Source organism: Salmo trutta, chromosome 24, assembly GCF_901001165.1.
Source record: "Salmo trutta chromosome 24, fSalTru1.1, whole genome shotgun sequence".
NCBI classification, from domain to species: Eukaryota; Metazoa; Chordata; class Actinopteri; order Salmoniformes; family Salmonidae; genus Salmo; species Salmo trutta.
This window is the reverse complement of record NC_042980.1, coordinates 49,318,406-49,336,183: the sequence shown is the minus strand read 5'-3', so window position 1 is coordinate 49,336,183 and position 17,778 is coordinate 49,318,406. Positions and strand designations below refer to the sequence as shown.

The following is a 17,778-nucleotide window of genomic DNA, read 5'->3' as shown; positions in this document are numbered from 1 at the left end:
AACAGGTTGGTTACCAGACGGTATAACAGGTTGGTTACCAGACGGTATAACAGGTTGGTTACCAGACGGTATAACAGGTTGGTTACCAGACGGTATAACAGGTGGTTACAGACGGTATAACAAGTTAGTTACCAGGTTGGTTATCAGACGGTATAAACAGGTTGGTTACCAGACGGTATAACAGGTTGGTTACCAGACGGTATAACAGGTTGATTACCAGATGGTATAACAGGTTGGTTATCAGACGGTATAACAGGTTGGTTACCAGACGGTATAACAGGTTGGTTACCAGACGGTATAACAAGTTAGTTACCAGGTTGTTTATCAGACTGTATAACAGTTTGGTAACTAGACGGTATAACAGTTTGGTAACTAGACGGTTTAACAGGTTGGTTACCAGATGGTATAACAGGTTGGTTACCAGACGGTATAACAGGTTGGTTACCAGACGGTATAACAGGTTGGTTACCAGACGGTATAACAGGTTGGTTACCAGGTTGGTTACCAGATGGTATAACAGGTTGGTTACCAGGTTGGTTACCAGATGGTATACCAGGTTGGTTACCAGGTTGGTTACCAGGTTGGTTACCAGACGGTATAACAGGTTGGTTACCAGACGGTATAACAGGTTGGTTACCAGACGGTATAACAGGTTGGTTACAGACGGTATAACAGGTTGGTTACCAGACGGTATAACAGGTTGGTTACCAGACGGTATAACAGGTTGGTTACCAGACGGTATAACAGGTTGTTACCAGACGGTATAATCAGGTTGGTTACCAGACGGTATAACAGGTTGGTTACCAGGTTGGTTACCAGACGGTATAACAGGTTGGTTACCAGACGGTATAACAGGTTGGTTACCAGACGGGATAACAGGTTGGTTACCAGACGGTATAAACAGGTTGGTTACCAGACGGTATAACAGGTTGGTTACCAGACGGTATAACAGGTTTGTTACCAGACGGTATAAACAGGTTGGTTACCAGACGGTATAACAGGTTGGTTACCAGACGGTATAACAGGTTGGTTACCAGACGGTATAACAGGTTGGTTACCAGACGGTATAACAGGTTGGTTACCAGACGGTATAACAGGTTGCTTACCAGGTTGGTTACCAGACGGTATAACAGGTTGGTTACCAGACGGTATAACAGGTTGCTTACCAGGTTGGTTACCAGACGGTATAACAGGTTGGTTACCAGACGGTATACCAGGTTGGTTACCAGACGGTATAACAGGTTGGTTACCAGACGGTATAACAGGTTGGTTACCAGACGGTATAACAGGTTAGTTACCAGGTTGGTTATCAGACGGTATAACAGGTTGGTTGCCAGACGGTATAACAGGTTGGTTACCAGACGGTATAACAGGTTGGTTACCAGACGGTATAACAGGTTGGTTACCAGACGGTATAACAGGTTGGTTACCAGACGGTATAACAAGTTGGTTACCAGGTTGGTTATCAGACGGTATAACAGGTTGGTTACCAGACGGTATAACAGGTTGGTTACCAGACGGTATAACAGGTTGATTACCAGATGGTATAACAGGTTGGTTATCAGACGGTATAACAGGTTGGTTACCAGACGGTATAACAGGTTGGTTACCAGACGGTATAACAAGTTAGTTACCAGGTTGTTTATCAGACTGTATAACAGTTTGGTAACTAGACGGTATAACAGTTTGGTAACTAGACGGTTTAACAGGTTGGTTACCAGATGGTATAACAGGTTGGTTACCAGACGGTATAACAGGTTGGTTACCAGACGGTATAACAGGTTGGTTACCAGACGGTATAACAGGTTGGTTATCAGACGGTATAACAGGTTGGTTACCAGACGGTATAACAGGTTGGTTACCAGACGGTATAACAGGTTGGTTATCAGACGGTTTAACAGGTTGGTTACCAGGACGGATAACAGGTTGGTTACCAGACGTGTATAACAGGTTGGTTACCAGACGGTATAACAGGTTGGTTAGCCAGCGGTATAACAGGTTGGTTAGTAGACGGTATACAGGTTGGTTAGCAGACGGTATAACAGGTTGGTTACCAGACGGTATAACAGGTTGGTTACCAGACGGTATAACAGGTTGGTTACCAGACGGTATAACAGGTTGGTTAGCAGACGGTATAACAGGTTGGTTACCAGACGGTATAACAGGTTGGTTACCAGACGGTATAACAGGTTGGTTACCAGACGGTATAACAGGTTGTTACCAGACGGTATAACAGGTTGGTTACCAGGTTGGTTACCAGACGGTATAACAGGTTGGTTACCAGGTTGGTTACCAGACGGTATAACATGTTGGTTATCAGACGGTATAACAGGTTGGTTACCAGACGGTATAACAGTTTGGTTACCAGACGGTATAACAGGTTGGTTACCAGACGGTATAACAGGTTGGTTACCAGACGGTATAACAGGTTGGTTACCAGACGGTATAACAGGTTGGTTACCAGACGGTATAACAGGTTGGTTACCAGGTAGGTTACCAGACGGTATAACAGGTTGGTTACCAGATGGTATAACAGGTTGGTTACCAGACGGTATAACAGGTTGGTTACCAGATGGTATAACAGGTTGGTTACCAGACGGTATAACAGGTTGGTTATCAGATGGTATAACAGGTTGGTTACCAGACGGTATAACAGGTTGGTTACCAGACGGTATAACAGGTTGGTTACCAGATTGGTTACCAGACGGTATAACAGGTTGGTTACCAGACGGTATAACAGGTTGGTTACCAGGTTGGTTACCAGTTGGTTACCAGACGGTATAACAGGTTGGTTATCAGACGGTATAACAGTTTGGTTACCAGACGGTATAACAGTTTGGTTACCAGACGGTATAACAGGTTGATTACCAGACGGTATAACAGGTTGGTTGACAGACGGTATAACAGGTTGGTTACCAGGTTGGTTACCAGACGGTATAACAGGTTGGTTACCAGGTTGGTTACCAGACGGTATAACAGGTGGTTACCAGTATGGTATAACAGGTTGGTTACCAGACGGTATAACAGGTTGGTTATCAGATGGTAAACAGGTTGGTTACCAGACGGTATAACAGGTTGGTTACCAGACGGTATAACAGGTTGGTTACCAGGTTGGTTACCAGACGGTATAACAGGTTGGTTACCAGACGGTATAACAGGTTGGTTACCAGGTTGGTTACCAGACGGTATAACAGGTTGGTTATCAGACGGTATAACAGGTTGGTTACCAGACGGTATAACAGGTTGGTTACCAGGTTGGTTACCAGATGGTATAACAGGTTGGTTACCAGGTTGGTTACCAGACGATATAACAGGTTGGTTACCAGGTTGGTTACCAGACGGTATAACAGGTTGGTTATCAGACGGTATAACAGGTTGGTTACCAGACGGTATAACAGTTTGGTTACCAGACGGTATAACAGGTTGGTTACCAGACGGTATAACAGGTTGGTTACCAGACGGTATAACAGGTTGGTTACCAGACGGTATAACAGGTTGGTTACCAGGTTGGTTACCAGACGGTATAACAGGTTGGTTACCAGATGGTATAACAGGTTGGTTACCAGATGGTATAACAGGTTGGTTACCAGATGGTATAACAGGTTGGTTACCAGACGGTATAACAGGTTGGTTATCAGATGGTATAACAGGTTGGTTATCAGATGGTATAACAGGTTGGTTACCAGACGGTATAACAGGTTGGTTACCAGACGGTATAACAGGTTGGTTACCAGACGGTATAACAGGTTGGTTACCAGACGGTATAACAGGTTGGTTACCAGACGGTATAACAGGTTGGTTACCAGGTTGGTTACCAGACGGTATAACAGGTTGGTTACCAGACGGTATAACAGGTTGGTTACCAGGCTGGTTACCAGTTGGTTACCAGACGGTATAACAGGTTGGTTACCAGACGGTATAACAGGTTGGTTACCAGACGGTATAACAGGTTGGTTACCAGACGGTATAACAGGTTGGTTACCAGGCGGTATAACAGGTTGGTTACCAGGTTGGTTACCAGACGGTATAACAGGTTGGTTACCAGACGGTATAACAGGTTGGTTACCAGACGGTATAACAGGTTGGTTACCAGACGGTATAACAGGTTGGTTACCAGACGGTCTAACAGGTTGGTTACCAGACGGTCTAACAGGTTGGTTACCAGACGGTCTAACAGGTTGGTTACCAGACGGTCTAACAGGTTGGTTACCAGATGGTATAACAGGTTGGTTACCAGATGGTATAACAGGTTGGTTACCAGACGGTATAACAGGTTGGTTACCAGACGGTATAACAGGTTGGTTACCAGACGGTATAACAGGTTGGTTACCAGACGGTATAACAGGTTGGTTACCAGACGGTATAACAGGTTGGTTACCAGACGGTATAACAGGTTGGTTACCAGATGGTATAACAGGTTGGTTATCAGATGGTATAACAGGTTGGTTACCAGATGGTATAACAGGTTGGTTACCAGGTTGGTTACCAGGTTGGTTACCAGATGGTATAACAGGTTGGTTATCAGACGGTATAACAGGTTGGTTACCAGACGGTATAACAGGTTGGTTACCAGACGGTATAACAGGTTGGTTACCAGACGGTATAACAGGTTGGTTACCAGGTTGGTTACCAGATGGTATAACAGGTTGGTTACCAGGTTGGTTACCAGATGGTATACCAGGTTGGTTACCAGGTTGGTTACCAGGTTGGTTACCAGACGGTATAACAGGTTGGTTACCAGACGGTATAACAGGTTGGTTACCAGACGGTATAACAGGTTGGTTACAGACGGTATAACAGGTTGGTTACCAGACGGTATAACAGGTTGGTTACCAGACGGTATAACAGGTTGGTTACCAGACGGTATACCAGGTTGGTTACCATGTTGGTTACCAGATGGTATAACAGGTTGGTTATCAGACGGTATAACAGGTTGGTTACCAGACGGTATAACAGGTTGGTTACCAGACGGTATAACAGGTTGGTTACCAGATGGTATAACAGGTTGGTTATCAGACGGTATAACAGGTTGGTTACCAGGTTGGTTACCAGATGGTATAACAGGTTGGTTACCAGGTTGGTTACCAGATGGTATACCAGGTTGGTTACCAGGTTGGTTACCAGGTTGGTTACCAGACGGTATAACAGGTTGGTTATCAGACGGTATAACAGGTTGGTTACCAGACGGTATAACAGGTTGGTTACCAGATGGTATAACAGGTTGGTTATCAGACGGTATAACAGGTTGGTTACCAGGTTGGTTACCAGATGGTATAACAGGTTGGTTACCAGGTTGGTTACCAGATGGTATACCAGGTTGGTTACCAGGTTGGTTACCAGGTTGGTTACCAGACGGTATAACAGGTTGGTTACCAGACGGTATAACAGGTTGGTTACCAGACGGTATACCAGGTTGGTTACCATGTTGGTTACCAGATGGTATAACAGGTTGGTTATCAGACGGTATAACAGGTTGGTTACCAGACGGTATAACAGGTTGGTTACCAGACGGTATAACAGGTTGGTTACCAGACGGTATAACAGGTTGGTTACCAGATGGTATAACAGGTTGGTTATCAGACGGTATAACAGGTTGGTTACCAGGTTGGTTACCAGGTTGGTTACCAGATGGTATACCAGGTTGGTTACCAGGTTGGTTACCAGGTTGGTTACCAGACGGTATAACAGGTTGGTTACCAGACGGTATAACAGGTTGGTTACCAGACGGTATAACAGGTTGGTTACAGACGGTATAACAGGTTGGTTACCAGACGGTATAACAGGTTGGTTACCAGACGGTATAACAGGTTGGTTACCAGACGGTATAACAGGTTGGTTACCAGACGGTATAACAGGTTGGTTACCAGACGGTATAACAGGTTGGTTACCAGACGGTATAACAGGTTGGTTACCAGGTTGGTTACCAGACGGTATAACAGGTTGGTTACCAGACGGTATAACAGGTTGGTTACCAGACGGTATAACAGGTTGGTTACCAGACGGTATAACAGGTTGGTTACCAGACGGTATAACAGGTTGGTTACCAGACGGTATAACAGGTTGGTTACCAGACGGTATAACAGGTTGGTTACCAGACGGTATAACAGGTTGGTTACCAGACGGTATAACAGGTTGGTTACCAGACGGTATAACAGGTTGCTTACCAGGTTGGTTACCAGACGGTATAACAGGTTGCTTACCAGGTTGGTTACCAGACGGTATAACAGGTTGCTTACCAGGTTGGTTACCAGACGGTATAACAGGTTGGTTACCAGACGGTATACCAGGTTGGTTACCAGACGGTATAACAGGTTGGTTACCAGACGGTATAACAGGTTGGTTACCAGACGGTATAACAGGTTAGTTACCAGGTTGGTTATCAGACGGTATAACAGGTTGGTTACCAGACGGTATAACAGGTTGGTTACCAGACGGTATAACAGGTTGGTTACCAGACGGTATAACAGGTTGGTTACCAGACGGTATAACAGGTTGGTTACCAGACGGTATAACAAGTTAGTTACCAGGTTGGTTATCAGACGGTATAACAGGTTGGTTACCAGACGGTATAACAGGTTGGTTACCAGACGGTATAACAGGTTGATTACCAGATGGTATAACAGGTTGGTTATCAGACGGTATAACAGGTTGGTTACCAGACGGTATAACAGGTTGGTTACCAGACGGTATAACAAGTTAGTTACCAGGTTGTTTATCAGACTGTATAACAGTTTGGTAACTAGACGGTATAACAGTTTGGTAACTAGACGGTTTAACAGGTTGGTTACCAGATGGTATAACAGGTTGGTTACCAGACGGTATAACAGGTTGGTTACCAGACGGTATAACAGGTTGGTTACCAGACGGTATAACAGGTTGGTTACCAGGTTGGTTACCAGACGGTATAACAGGTTGGTTACCAGACGGTATAACAGGTTGGTTACCAGACGGTATAACAGGTTGGTTACCAGACGGTATAACAGGTTGGTTACCAGACGGTATAACAGGTTGGTTACCAGACGGTATAACAGGTTGGTTACCAGACGGTATAACAGGTTGGTTACCAGACGGTATAAACAGGTGGTTACCAGACGGTATAAACAGGTTGGTTACCAGACGGTATAAACAGGTTGGTTACCAGACGGTATAACAGGTTGGTTACCAGACGGTATAACAGGTTGGTTACCAGACGGTATAACAGGTTGGTTACCAGACGGTACTTTATAACAGGTTGCTTACCAGGTTGGTTACCAGACGGTATAACAGGTTGCTTACCAGGTTGGTTACCAGACGGTATAACAGGTTGCTTACCAGGTTGGTTACCAGACGGTATAACAGGTTGCTACCAGGTTGGTTACCAGACGGTATATAACAGGTTGCTTACCAGACGGTATACCAGGTTGGTTACCAGACGGTATAACAGGTTGGTTACCAGACGGTATAACAGGTTGGTTACCAGACGGTTATAACAGGTTAGTTACCAGGTTGGTTATCAGACGGTATAACAGGTTGGTTACCAGACGGTATAACAGGTTGGTTACCAGATGGTATAACAGGTTGGTTACCAGACGGTATAACAGGTTGGTTACCAGATGGTATAACAGGTTGGTTATCAGACGGTATAACAGGTTGGTTACCAGACGGTATAACAGGTTGGTTACCAGACGGTATAACAAGTTAGTTACCAGGTTGTTTATCAGACTGTATAACAGTTTGGTAACTAGACGGTATAACAGTTTGGTAACTAGACGGTTTAACAGGTTGGTTACCAGATGGTATAACAGGTTGGTTACCAGACGGTATAACAGGTTGGTTATCAGACGGTATAACAGGTTGGTTACCAGACGGTATAACAGGTTGGTTACCAGACGGTATAACAGGTTGGTTACCAGACGGTATAACAGGTTGGTTACCAGACGGTATAACAGGTTGGTTACCAGACGGTATAACAGGTTGGTTATCAGACGGTATAACAGGTTGGTTATCAGACGGTTTAACAGGTTGTTTACCAGACGGTATAACAGGTTGGTTACCAGACGGTATAACAGGTTGGTTACCAGACGGTATAACAGGTTGGTTAGCAGACGGTATAACAGGTTGGTTAGCAGACGGTATAACAGGTTGGTTAGCAGACGGTATAACAGGTTGGTTACCAGACGGTATAACAGGTTGGTTACCAGACGGTATAACAGGTTGGTTACCAGACGGTATAACAGGTTGGTTACCAGACGGTATAACAGGTTGGTTACCAGACGGTATAACAGGTTGGTTACCAGACGGTATAACAGGTTGGTTACCAGGTTGGTTACCAGACGGTATAACAGGTTGGTTACCAGGTTGGTTACCAGACGGTATAACATGTTGGTTATCAGACGGTATAACAGGTTGGTTACCAGACGGTATAACAGTTTGGTTACCAGACGGTATAACAGGTTGGTTACCAGACGGTATAACAGGTTGGTTACCAGACGGTATAACAGGTTGGTTACCAGACGGTATAACAGGTTGGTTACCAGGTAGGTTACCAGACGGTATAACAGGTTGGTTACCAGATGGTATAACAGGTTGGTTACCAGACGGTATAACAGGTTGGTTACCAGATGGTATAACAGGTTGGTTACCAGACGGTATAACAGGTTGGTTATCAGATGGTATAACAGGTTGGTTACCAGACGGTATAACAGGTTGGTTACCAGACGGTATAACAGGTTGGTTACCAGACGGTATAACAGGTTGGTTACCAGGTTGGTTACCAGACGGTATAACAGGTTGGTTACCAGACGGTATAACAGGTTGGTTACCAGGTTGGTTACCAGTTGGTTACCAGACGGTATAACAGGTTGGTTATCAGACGGTATAACAGTTTGGTTACCAGACGGTATAACAGTTTGGTTACCAGACGGTATAACAGGTTGATTACCAGACGGTATAACAGGTTGGTTACCAGGTTGGTTACCAGACGGTATAACAGGTTGGTTACCAGGTTGGTTACCAGACGGTATAACAGGTTGGTTACCAGTATGGTATAACAGGTTGGTTACCAGACGGTATAACAGGTTGGTTATCAGATGGTAAACAGGTTGGTTACCAGACGGTATAACAGGTTGGTTACCAGACGGTATAACAGGTTGGTTACCAGGTTGGTTACCAGACGGTATAACAGGTTGGTTACCAGACGGTATAACAGGTTGGTTACCAGGTTGGTTACCAGACGGTATAACAGGTTGGTTATCAGACGGTATAACAGGTTGGTTACCAGACGGTATAACAGGTTGGTTACCAGGTTGGTTACCAGATGGTATAACAGGTTGGTTACCAGGTTGGTTACCAGACGATATAACAGGTTGGTTACCAGGTTGGTTACCAGACGGTATAACAGGTTGGTTATCAGACGGTATAACAGGTTGGTTACCAGACGGTATAACAGTTTGGTTACCAGACGGTATAACAGGTTGGTTACCAGACGGTATAACAGGTTGGTTACCAGACGGTATAACAGGTTGGTTACCAGACGGTATAACAGGTTGGTTACCAGGTTGGTTACCAGACGGTATAACAGGTTGGTTACCAGATGGTATAACAGGTTGGTTACCAGATGGTATAACAGGTTGGTTACCAGATGGTATAACAGGTTGGTTACCAGACGGTATAACAGGTTGGTTATCAGATGGTATAACAGGTTGGTTATCAGATGGTATAACAGGTTGGTTACCAGACGGTATAACAGGTTGGTTACCAGACGGTATAACAGGTTGGTTACCAGACGGTATAACAGGTTGGTTACCAGACGGTATAACAGGTTGGTTACCAGGTTGGTTACCAGACGGTATAACAGGTTGGTTACCAGACGGTATAACAGGTTGGTTACCAGGCTGGTTACCAGTTGGTTACCAGACGGTATAACAGGTTGGTTACCAGACGGTATAACAGGTTGGTTATCAGACGGTATAACAGTTTGGTTACCAGACGGTATAACAGTTTGGTTACCAGACGGTATAACAGGTTGGTTACCAGACGGTATAACAGGTTGGTTGACAGACGGTATAACAGGTTGGTTACCAGGTTGGTTACCAGACGGTATAACAGGTTGGTTACCAGACGGTATAACAGGTTGGTTACCAGGTTGGTTACCAGACGGTATAACAGGTTGGTTACCAGACGGTATAACAGGTGGTTACCAGACGGTATAACAGGTTAGGTTGGTTACCAGACGGTATAACAGGTTGGTACCAGACGGTATAACAGGTTGGTTACCAGACGGTATAACAGGTTGGTTACCAGACGGTATAAACAGGTTGGTTACCAGACGGTATAAACAGGTTGGTTACCAGACGGTATAACAGGTTGGTTACCAGACGGTATAACAGGTTGGTTACCAGACGGTATAACAGGATGGTTACCAGGTTGGTTACCAGTTGGTTACCAGATGGTATAACAGGTTGGTTATCAGACGGTATAACAGTTTGGTTACCAGACGGTATAACAGGTTGGTTACCAGACGGTATAACAGGTTGGTTACCAGACGGTATAACAGGTTAGTTACCAGGTTGGTTACCAGACGGTATAACAGGTTGGTTACCAGACGGTAAAACAGGTTGGTTACCAGACGGTATAACAGGTTGGTTACCAGACGGTATAACAGGTTGGTTACCAGACGGTATAACAGGTTGGTTACCAGACGGTATAACAGGTTGGTTACCAGACGGTATAAGAGGTTGGTTATCAGACGGTATAACAGGTTGGTTTCCAGACGGTATAACAAGTTAGTTACCAGGTTGGTTATCAGACGGTATAACAGGTTGGTAACTAGATGGTATAACAGGTTGTTTACCAGATGGTATAACACGTTGGTTACCAGGTTGGTTACCAGACGGTATAACAGGTTGGTTATCAGACGGTATAACAGGTTGGTTATCAGACGGTATAACAGGTTGGTTATCAGACGGTATAACAGGTTGGTTATCAGACGGTATAACAGGTTGGTTACCAGACGGTATAACAGGTTGGTTATCAGACGGTATAACAAGTTGGTAACTAGACGGTATAACAGGTTGGTTACCAGACGGTATAACAGGTTGGTTATCAGACGGTATAACAGGTTGGCTACCAGACGGTATAACAGGTTGGTTACCAGACGGTATAACAGGTTGGTTACCAGACGGTATAACAGGTTGGTTACCAGACGGTATAACAGGTTGGTCACCAGACGGTATAACAGGTTGGTCACCAGACGGTATAACAGGTTGGTCACCAGACGGTATAACAGGTTGGTTACCAGACGGTATAACAGGTTGGTTACCAGACGGTATAACAGGTTGGTTACCAGACGGTATAACGGGTTGGTTACCAGACGGTATAACGGGTTGGTTACCAGACGGTATAACGGGTTGGTTACCAGACGGTATAACAGGTTGGTCACCAGACGGTATAACAGGTTGGTCACCAGACGGTATAACAGGTTGGTTACCAGACGGTATAACAGGTTGGTTACCAGACGGTATAAAAGGTGGTTGTCAGACGGTATAACAGGTTGGTTACCAGGTTGGTTACCAGATGGTATAACAGGTTGGTTACCAGGTTGGTTACCAGGTTGGTTACCAGGTTGGTTACCAGATGGTATAACAGGTTGGTTATCAGACGGTATAACAGGTTGGTTACCAGATGGTATAACAGGTTGGTTACCAGATGGTATAACAGGTTGGTTACCAGACGGTATAACAGGTTGGTTACCAGACGGTATAACAGGTTGGTTACCAGACGGTAAAACAGGTTGGTTATCAGACGGTATAACAGGTTGGTTACCAGACGGTATAACAGGTTGGTTACCAGACGGTATAACAGGTTGGTTACCAGACGGTATAACAGGTTGGTTACCAGACGGTATAACAGGTTGGTTACCAGACGGTATAACAGGTTGGTTACAGACGGTATAACAGGTTGGTTACCAGACGGTATAACAGGTTGGTTACCAGACGGTATAACAGGTTGGTTACCAGACGGTATAACAGGTTGGTTACCAGACGGTATAACAGGTTGGTTACCAGACGGTATAACAGGTTGGTTACCAGACGGTATAACAGGTTGGTTACCAGACGGTATAACAGGTTGGTTACCAGACGGTATAACAGGTTGGTTACCAGACGGTATAACAGGTTGGTTACCAGGTTGGTTACCAGACGGTATAACAGGTTGGTTATCAGACGGTATAACAGGTTGGTTACCAGACGGTATAACAGGTTGGTTACCAGGTTGGTTACCAGACGGTATAACAGGTTGGTTACCAGATGGTATAACAGGTTGGTTACCAGATGGTATAACAGGTTGGTTACCAGGTTGGTTACCAGACGGTATAACAGGTTGGTTACCAGACGGTATAACAAGTTGGTTACCAGACGGGTATAAACATGTTGGTACCAGACGGTATAAACAGGTTGGTATCAGACGGTATAACAGGTTGGTTACCAGACGGTTATAACAGTTGGTTACAGACGGTATAACAGGTTGGTTACCAGGTTGGTTACCAGACGGTATAACAGGTTGGTTACCAGGTTGGTCACCAGACGGTATAACAGGTTGGTTACCAGGTTGGTTACCAGACAGTATAACAGGTTGGTTATCAGACGGTATAAACAGTTGGTTACCCAGTACGGTTTTTAACAGGTTGGTACCAGACGGTATAACAGGTGGTTACCAGACGGTATTACGGTATAACAGGTTGGTTACCAGACGGTATAACAGGTTGGTTACCAGACGGTATAACAGGTTGGTTATCAGACGGTATAACAGGTTGGTTATCAGACGGTATAACAGGTTGGTTACCAGACGGTATAACAGGTTGGTTACCAGACGGTATAACAAGTTAGTTACCAGGTTGGTTATCAGACGGTATAACAGGTTGGTTACCAGACGGTATAACAGGTTGGTTACCAGGTTGGTTACCAGACGGTATAACAGGTTGGTTACCAGACGGTATAACAGGTTGTTTACCAGATGGTATAACAGGTTGGTTACCAGGTTGGTTACCAGACGGTATAACAGGTTGTTTACCAGGTTGGTTACCAGACAGTATAACAGGTTGGTTACCAGGTTGGTTACCAGACGGTATAACAGGTTGGTTACCAGACGGTATAACAGGTTGTTTACCAGATGGTATAACAGGTTGGTTACCAGGTTGGTTACCAGACGGTATAACAGGTTGTTTACCAGGTTGGTTACCAGACGGTATAACAGGTTGGTTACCAGACGGTATAACAGGTTGGTTACCAGACGGTATAACAGGTTGGTTACCAGACGGTATAACAGGTTGGTTACCTGGTTGGTTACCAGACGGTATAACAGGTTGGTTACCAGACGGTATAACAGGTTGGTTATCAGATGGTCTAACAGGTTGGTTATCAGACGGTATAACAGGTTGGTTACCAGATGGTATAACAGGTTGGTTACCAGATGGTATAACAGGTTGGTTACCAGATGGTATAACAGGTTGGTTACCAGACGGTATAACAGGTTGGTTGTCAGATGGTATTACCAGACATGTCTGTGTCCCAAATTACATTTTATTCCCTATGTAGTGCACTATTTTTAACAAACGGCAATACGGCTCTCACTATATAGGGAATTGAGTGCCATTTGGGACACAACAAAGCACCATCTTTGTTCCTATCTGGGGGTTCTTTGGGTGTGGCCATGTTGTTCAATAGATACAGGAATGCTGCCAAATGTTTTAAATGGGACGACAGCAGCCTGGTCACAGCTCATTTCGTCACATGAACCTGTGGACTGTGGACAATACAACCATTGTCTCCCTAACTCACTGTTCATATATGAGTTGTGTTGTTTCCTCAGAGAGGGAATCCAGTGGGAAGCTATAGACTGGAAGGAGAATGCAGAGTGTCTGGACCTCATAGAGAAGGTAGGTAGCAGACTAACGCCAAGACTTACTCTAGGACAAGCCTCTCCTAGGGGACCCCCAGACTAACGCCAAGACTTACTCTAGGACAAGCCTCTCCTAGGGGACCCCCAGACTAACGCCAAGACTTACATACATGAAGGGAACATTTTGGCATTTGCTGTATGATCGATGAGAAACTGCATATTGCAAATGTACGGTCCCTTACTAGACGTCCGCGAATGTTTGTCAAATTCGCGGACGGCGGCTGGCCGTGCACCGGGGCCAGATCATCCGGGAAGTCATCGAACGAAGTCTCTCGGACATTCGGTTTCCGTTTTATAAAATTTTCAAATGTTGGTAATTTTTCCGCTGTCCCGGAAAATACCACCAGATGGCGAATGTAATCTTATTGCAAATGTACAAAACATCACCAAACACAACGTGGCCGTTTCTCCTTAACTGAAAAGACTTCGAAGACGAAACTTGGTGAGCATAGGTTTGGTATAATGGACAGTAGGCCCCGAACAAGATCGCGTTGAGGCCTCAACGCTTTTTGAGTTAAGGCCATTTTTCTGGGATTAAAGGTCAAAAACGAAAATAAAACTCAGGATTTTGTGAAAGCCAACCCCAATGAGGATATGTGTTTACTTTTAGCTTCCTGTGTCAACCGGTAGTGCCTTAAATATGGGTCACGGGATGTTTCAAAGGGTTAAAAAAGTCACATCTTTCCAAAACTTCACATGTGTGATTAGGGTACCCTCATGAACTGTATCAGTCATTTATCCCATCAGATTTCCAAGAAAAGCTCACACACACACACAGCAAGGACGGAGTGACACCGTTTGGGGCTTAGAGACACACAGAGCCTGCAATAATTACCTTCGTTCGAACTGTCAAAGAACCGTCACACCTAGAGCTCTGAAACTTTGGAAACCTGTTCTAGAGCTCAAGTCGATATGCGTGGTGAGTTATGTGGCTCTAGAAGGTTCTCAGACCGAGAAACAGCCTCGTACATTTGCAATAACTTCAATTCATTTTGACCGTCACGAAAATGACAAGATTAGGTGCATTGAAACCACCTTGGCCCATAGAGATGGACCCCAACGTTTCTGTCCGATAGCTCATTCAAGGACCCCGTAGCAACACCCCAAAAAAGTAGGCCCAAAATTAAGCCTGGCCCTAAATTTCAGGTGCTATCGGGGGACAGCGGCGGAACCGTTAGGCTTAGAAGGACAATTCAACCACAGGAATGTTCATAAGGTCCTCCCAATCTGTGCAAGCCTAACCTTGACCGTGTGGTATTAACCCTTAACAGTAAAAACAGTTTTTTTTCATCTCACAGATTACAATGACATCTCTCCCCATAGGAATACATTGCCTGCTCCCCTAAATTCAACCTGAAGCCTATGTGGGTTATGAATGCCTTATGAACCTGTCTTCGATGACATACCATCAGTCCACTATGGGGTCTGCCTGTGTTGATTTTAAGCTTCCTGGAGTCATAGGGGTTGTTTCGAAGGGTTAAAAAAGTCTGATCTTTCCAAAACTTCATACGTGTGATTAGGCAACCCTCATGAACTGTAAATAAATAATTTCTCCCATCAGATTTCCAAGAAAAGCTCACACACACTCACACAGCAAGGACGGAGTGACACAGTGTGGGGTTTAGAGACACACAGAGCCTGCAATAGTTACCTTTGTTCGAACTATCAAAGAACCGTCAGACCTAGAGCTCTGAAACTTTAGAAACCTGTTCTAGAGCTCAAGTCGACAGTGCGTGGTGAGTTATGTGGCTCTAGACGGTTCTCAGACGGAGAAACAGCCTCGTACATTTGCAATAACTTAAATTCATTTTGACCGTTACAAAAATGACGACATTTAGAAAAGTCCCAGAGTCGCAAGACTAGGTGCATTGAAACCGCCTTGGCCCATAGAGATGGATTTTCAGCACCAATTAAGGTTGCTGCTCAGGCTCCAAATGACCTGTCGAGACTTGGGTTTTGGGGTCGCCTCAGCTAGGCCTACACATAATGTCAGAACTGGACCCACAGCTAGAACGTAACTACGTGTTTTATGGTTTTATTATGGTTTAAAAAGAAGGCGCTGTGAATTTTGGGCATTCTGAAATCAACACCAACGAGCGATGGAGAGGAACCAGAATCACTGCCCGGCCATCCCGAGTTCATCGGGCCAGTCAATTTTGCATTTCTGCAGTATTTTTGAGCATGTCAAATTCATGAAGCTAAATGCCCATTGAAACATATTGCAAATGGACAGTAAATTTACAATAAGATTCAACAGTGAAAAAACATCACCAAATGGACATGATGAAATCAACAGAACGAGCGATGGAGAGAAACCACTATCACTGACCGGCCATCCCGAGTTCATCGGGCCAGTCAATTTTGCATTTCTGCAGTATTTTTTAGCATGTCAAATTCATGATGCTAAATGCCCATTGAAACATATTGCAAATGGACAGCCGTGCACCTGGTGATTGGAATGCGTTACCAGGAGCACATTTTTTAAATGGTTTTTAATGCCTTTAGGGGGGTGCAAGGGGTCTACGGTTGGGTAGGGAACGCCCCCCACCTGTGCCCATCCAATAGGGGTGGTCATTTTGGAAGTTTTTCAATTTTTTAAAAAAAACAACAGAGTTCCACTTCTCCCTCATCATACATGACAAATAGACCATCTAGGTTGATTCATGGCTTAACATAGGGCTATATATCATTTGGGCAGTATAAATGCCATTTGGACATGGTTCACTGACTTTTGGGTTTGGAAACCGACTTCCTATGATCGTACATAGCAAATGGACATAACACCCTGATTTGCCACTTTCAATACTTTCATATTGCATTTGGATATTTCTTATGGCATTTGGCAACAACAACAAAAAAGTGACTTTTGACTTTGACTTTTGACTTCCTATGATATCATATTGTAAATGGACAAAACATCCTGATTTGGCACATTCAATACTTTCATATTGCATTTGGACATTTCTTATTGTATTTGGCAATGGTTCACTGACGTTTGACTTCGACTTTTGACTTCCTATGAAATCATATTGCAAATGGACAAGTAATTTTTTTTAAATATGACAAAATATGACAAAAGTATGTTCATACAGTTCTTATACATGTGTAATTGACCAAAAAAAAGTCAAAAGAATTTCGAAAAACGGTCCAGAAAGCACTTTTCTAAGGGAGTGATAAGTTTTAGAGTTTTTTTTCAAAATTTGACTCTTGGGTCTTGACTTGTGTTACATTTGCAATAAGAAAATGTACGGTTGAGCACGCTCACCATCTATTGGATTGTTGCTGTGTGACACTTGGCATTTGCAATATGGCATTTGCAATCAGTTTTGAATGAAACAACGTCCATTTGAGTGGTATTGTACATCGTGTATATGTTTCGTACGGTGCCAATAAGATCCCATTCATTTTTGTCCATTTCAGGTGGGTGTTCCTTTACTCTAGGACAAGCCTCTCCTAGGGGACCCCCAGACTAACGCCAAGACTTACTCTAGGACAAGCCTCTCCTAAGACACCCACCTGACTATCCTGACCAGGACTCTAATAGACAGACACCTACTTGACTATACTGACCAAGGCCACATAGCACCCATCTCTATCTCTATGTGTGAACTGTGCGAGGCTGAAGAAACACTAGTCTTGTTTTAGTCTCAGCAACTAACCTTCTTCCTTTTGTCCGTCAGAAACTGGGCATGTTGGCTCTGATCAACGAGGAGAGTCGCTTCCCTAAAGGCACCGACTACACCCTGCTAGAGAAACTACACAGTAGGCACGCTGTGAGTACACACACATACACATACACGTACACACAGACATAGACACACGTACATACAGACATACATACAC

At 44.3% G+C, this 17,778-nt stretch overlaps 1 protein-coding gene across 2 annotated transcripts in view; it reads left to right on the top strand.

Moving 5' to 3' along the window:
- LOC115161451 (unconventional myosin-X) overlaps positions 1-17,778 on the top strand; it is a 282,041-nt gene that overhangs the window by 169,495 nt on the left and 94,768 nt on the right. For both annotated transcript variants that reach the window (XM_029712440.1, XM_029712439.1), the window contains exons 13-14: positions 13,846-13,912; positions 17,616-17,708. In XM_029712440.1, coding sequence (XP_029568300.1) covers positions 13,846-13,912; positions 17,616-17,708 — 160 coding nt within the window. The remainder of the gene's footprint in view (positions 1-13,845; positions 13,913-17,615; positions 17,709-17,778) is intronic.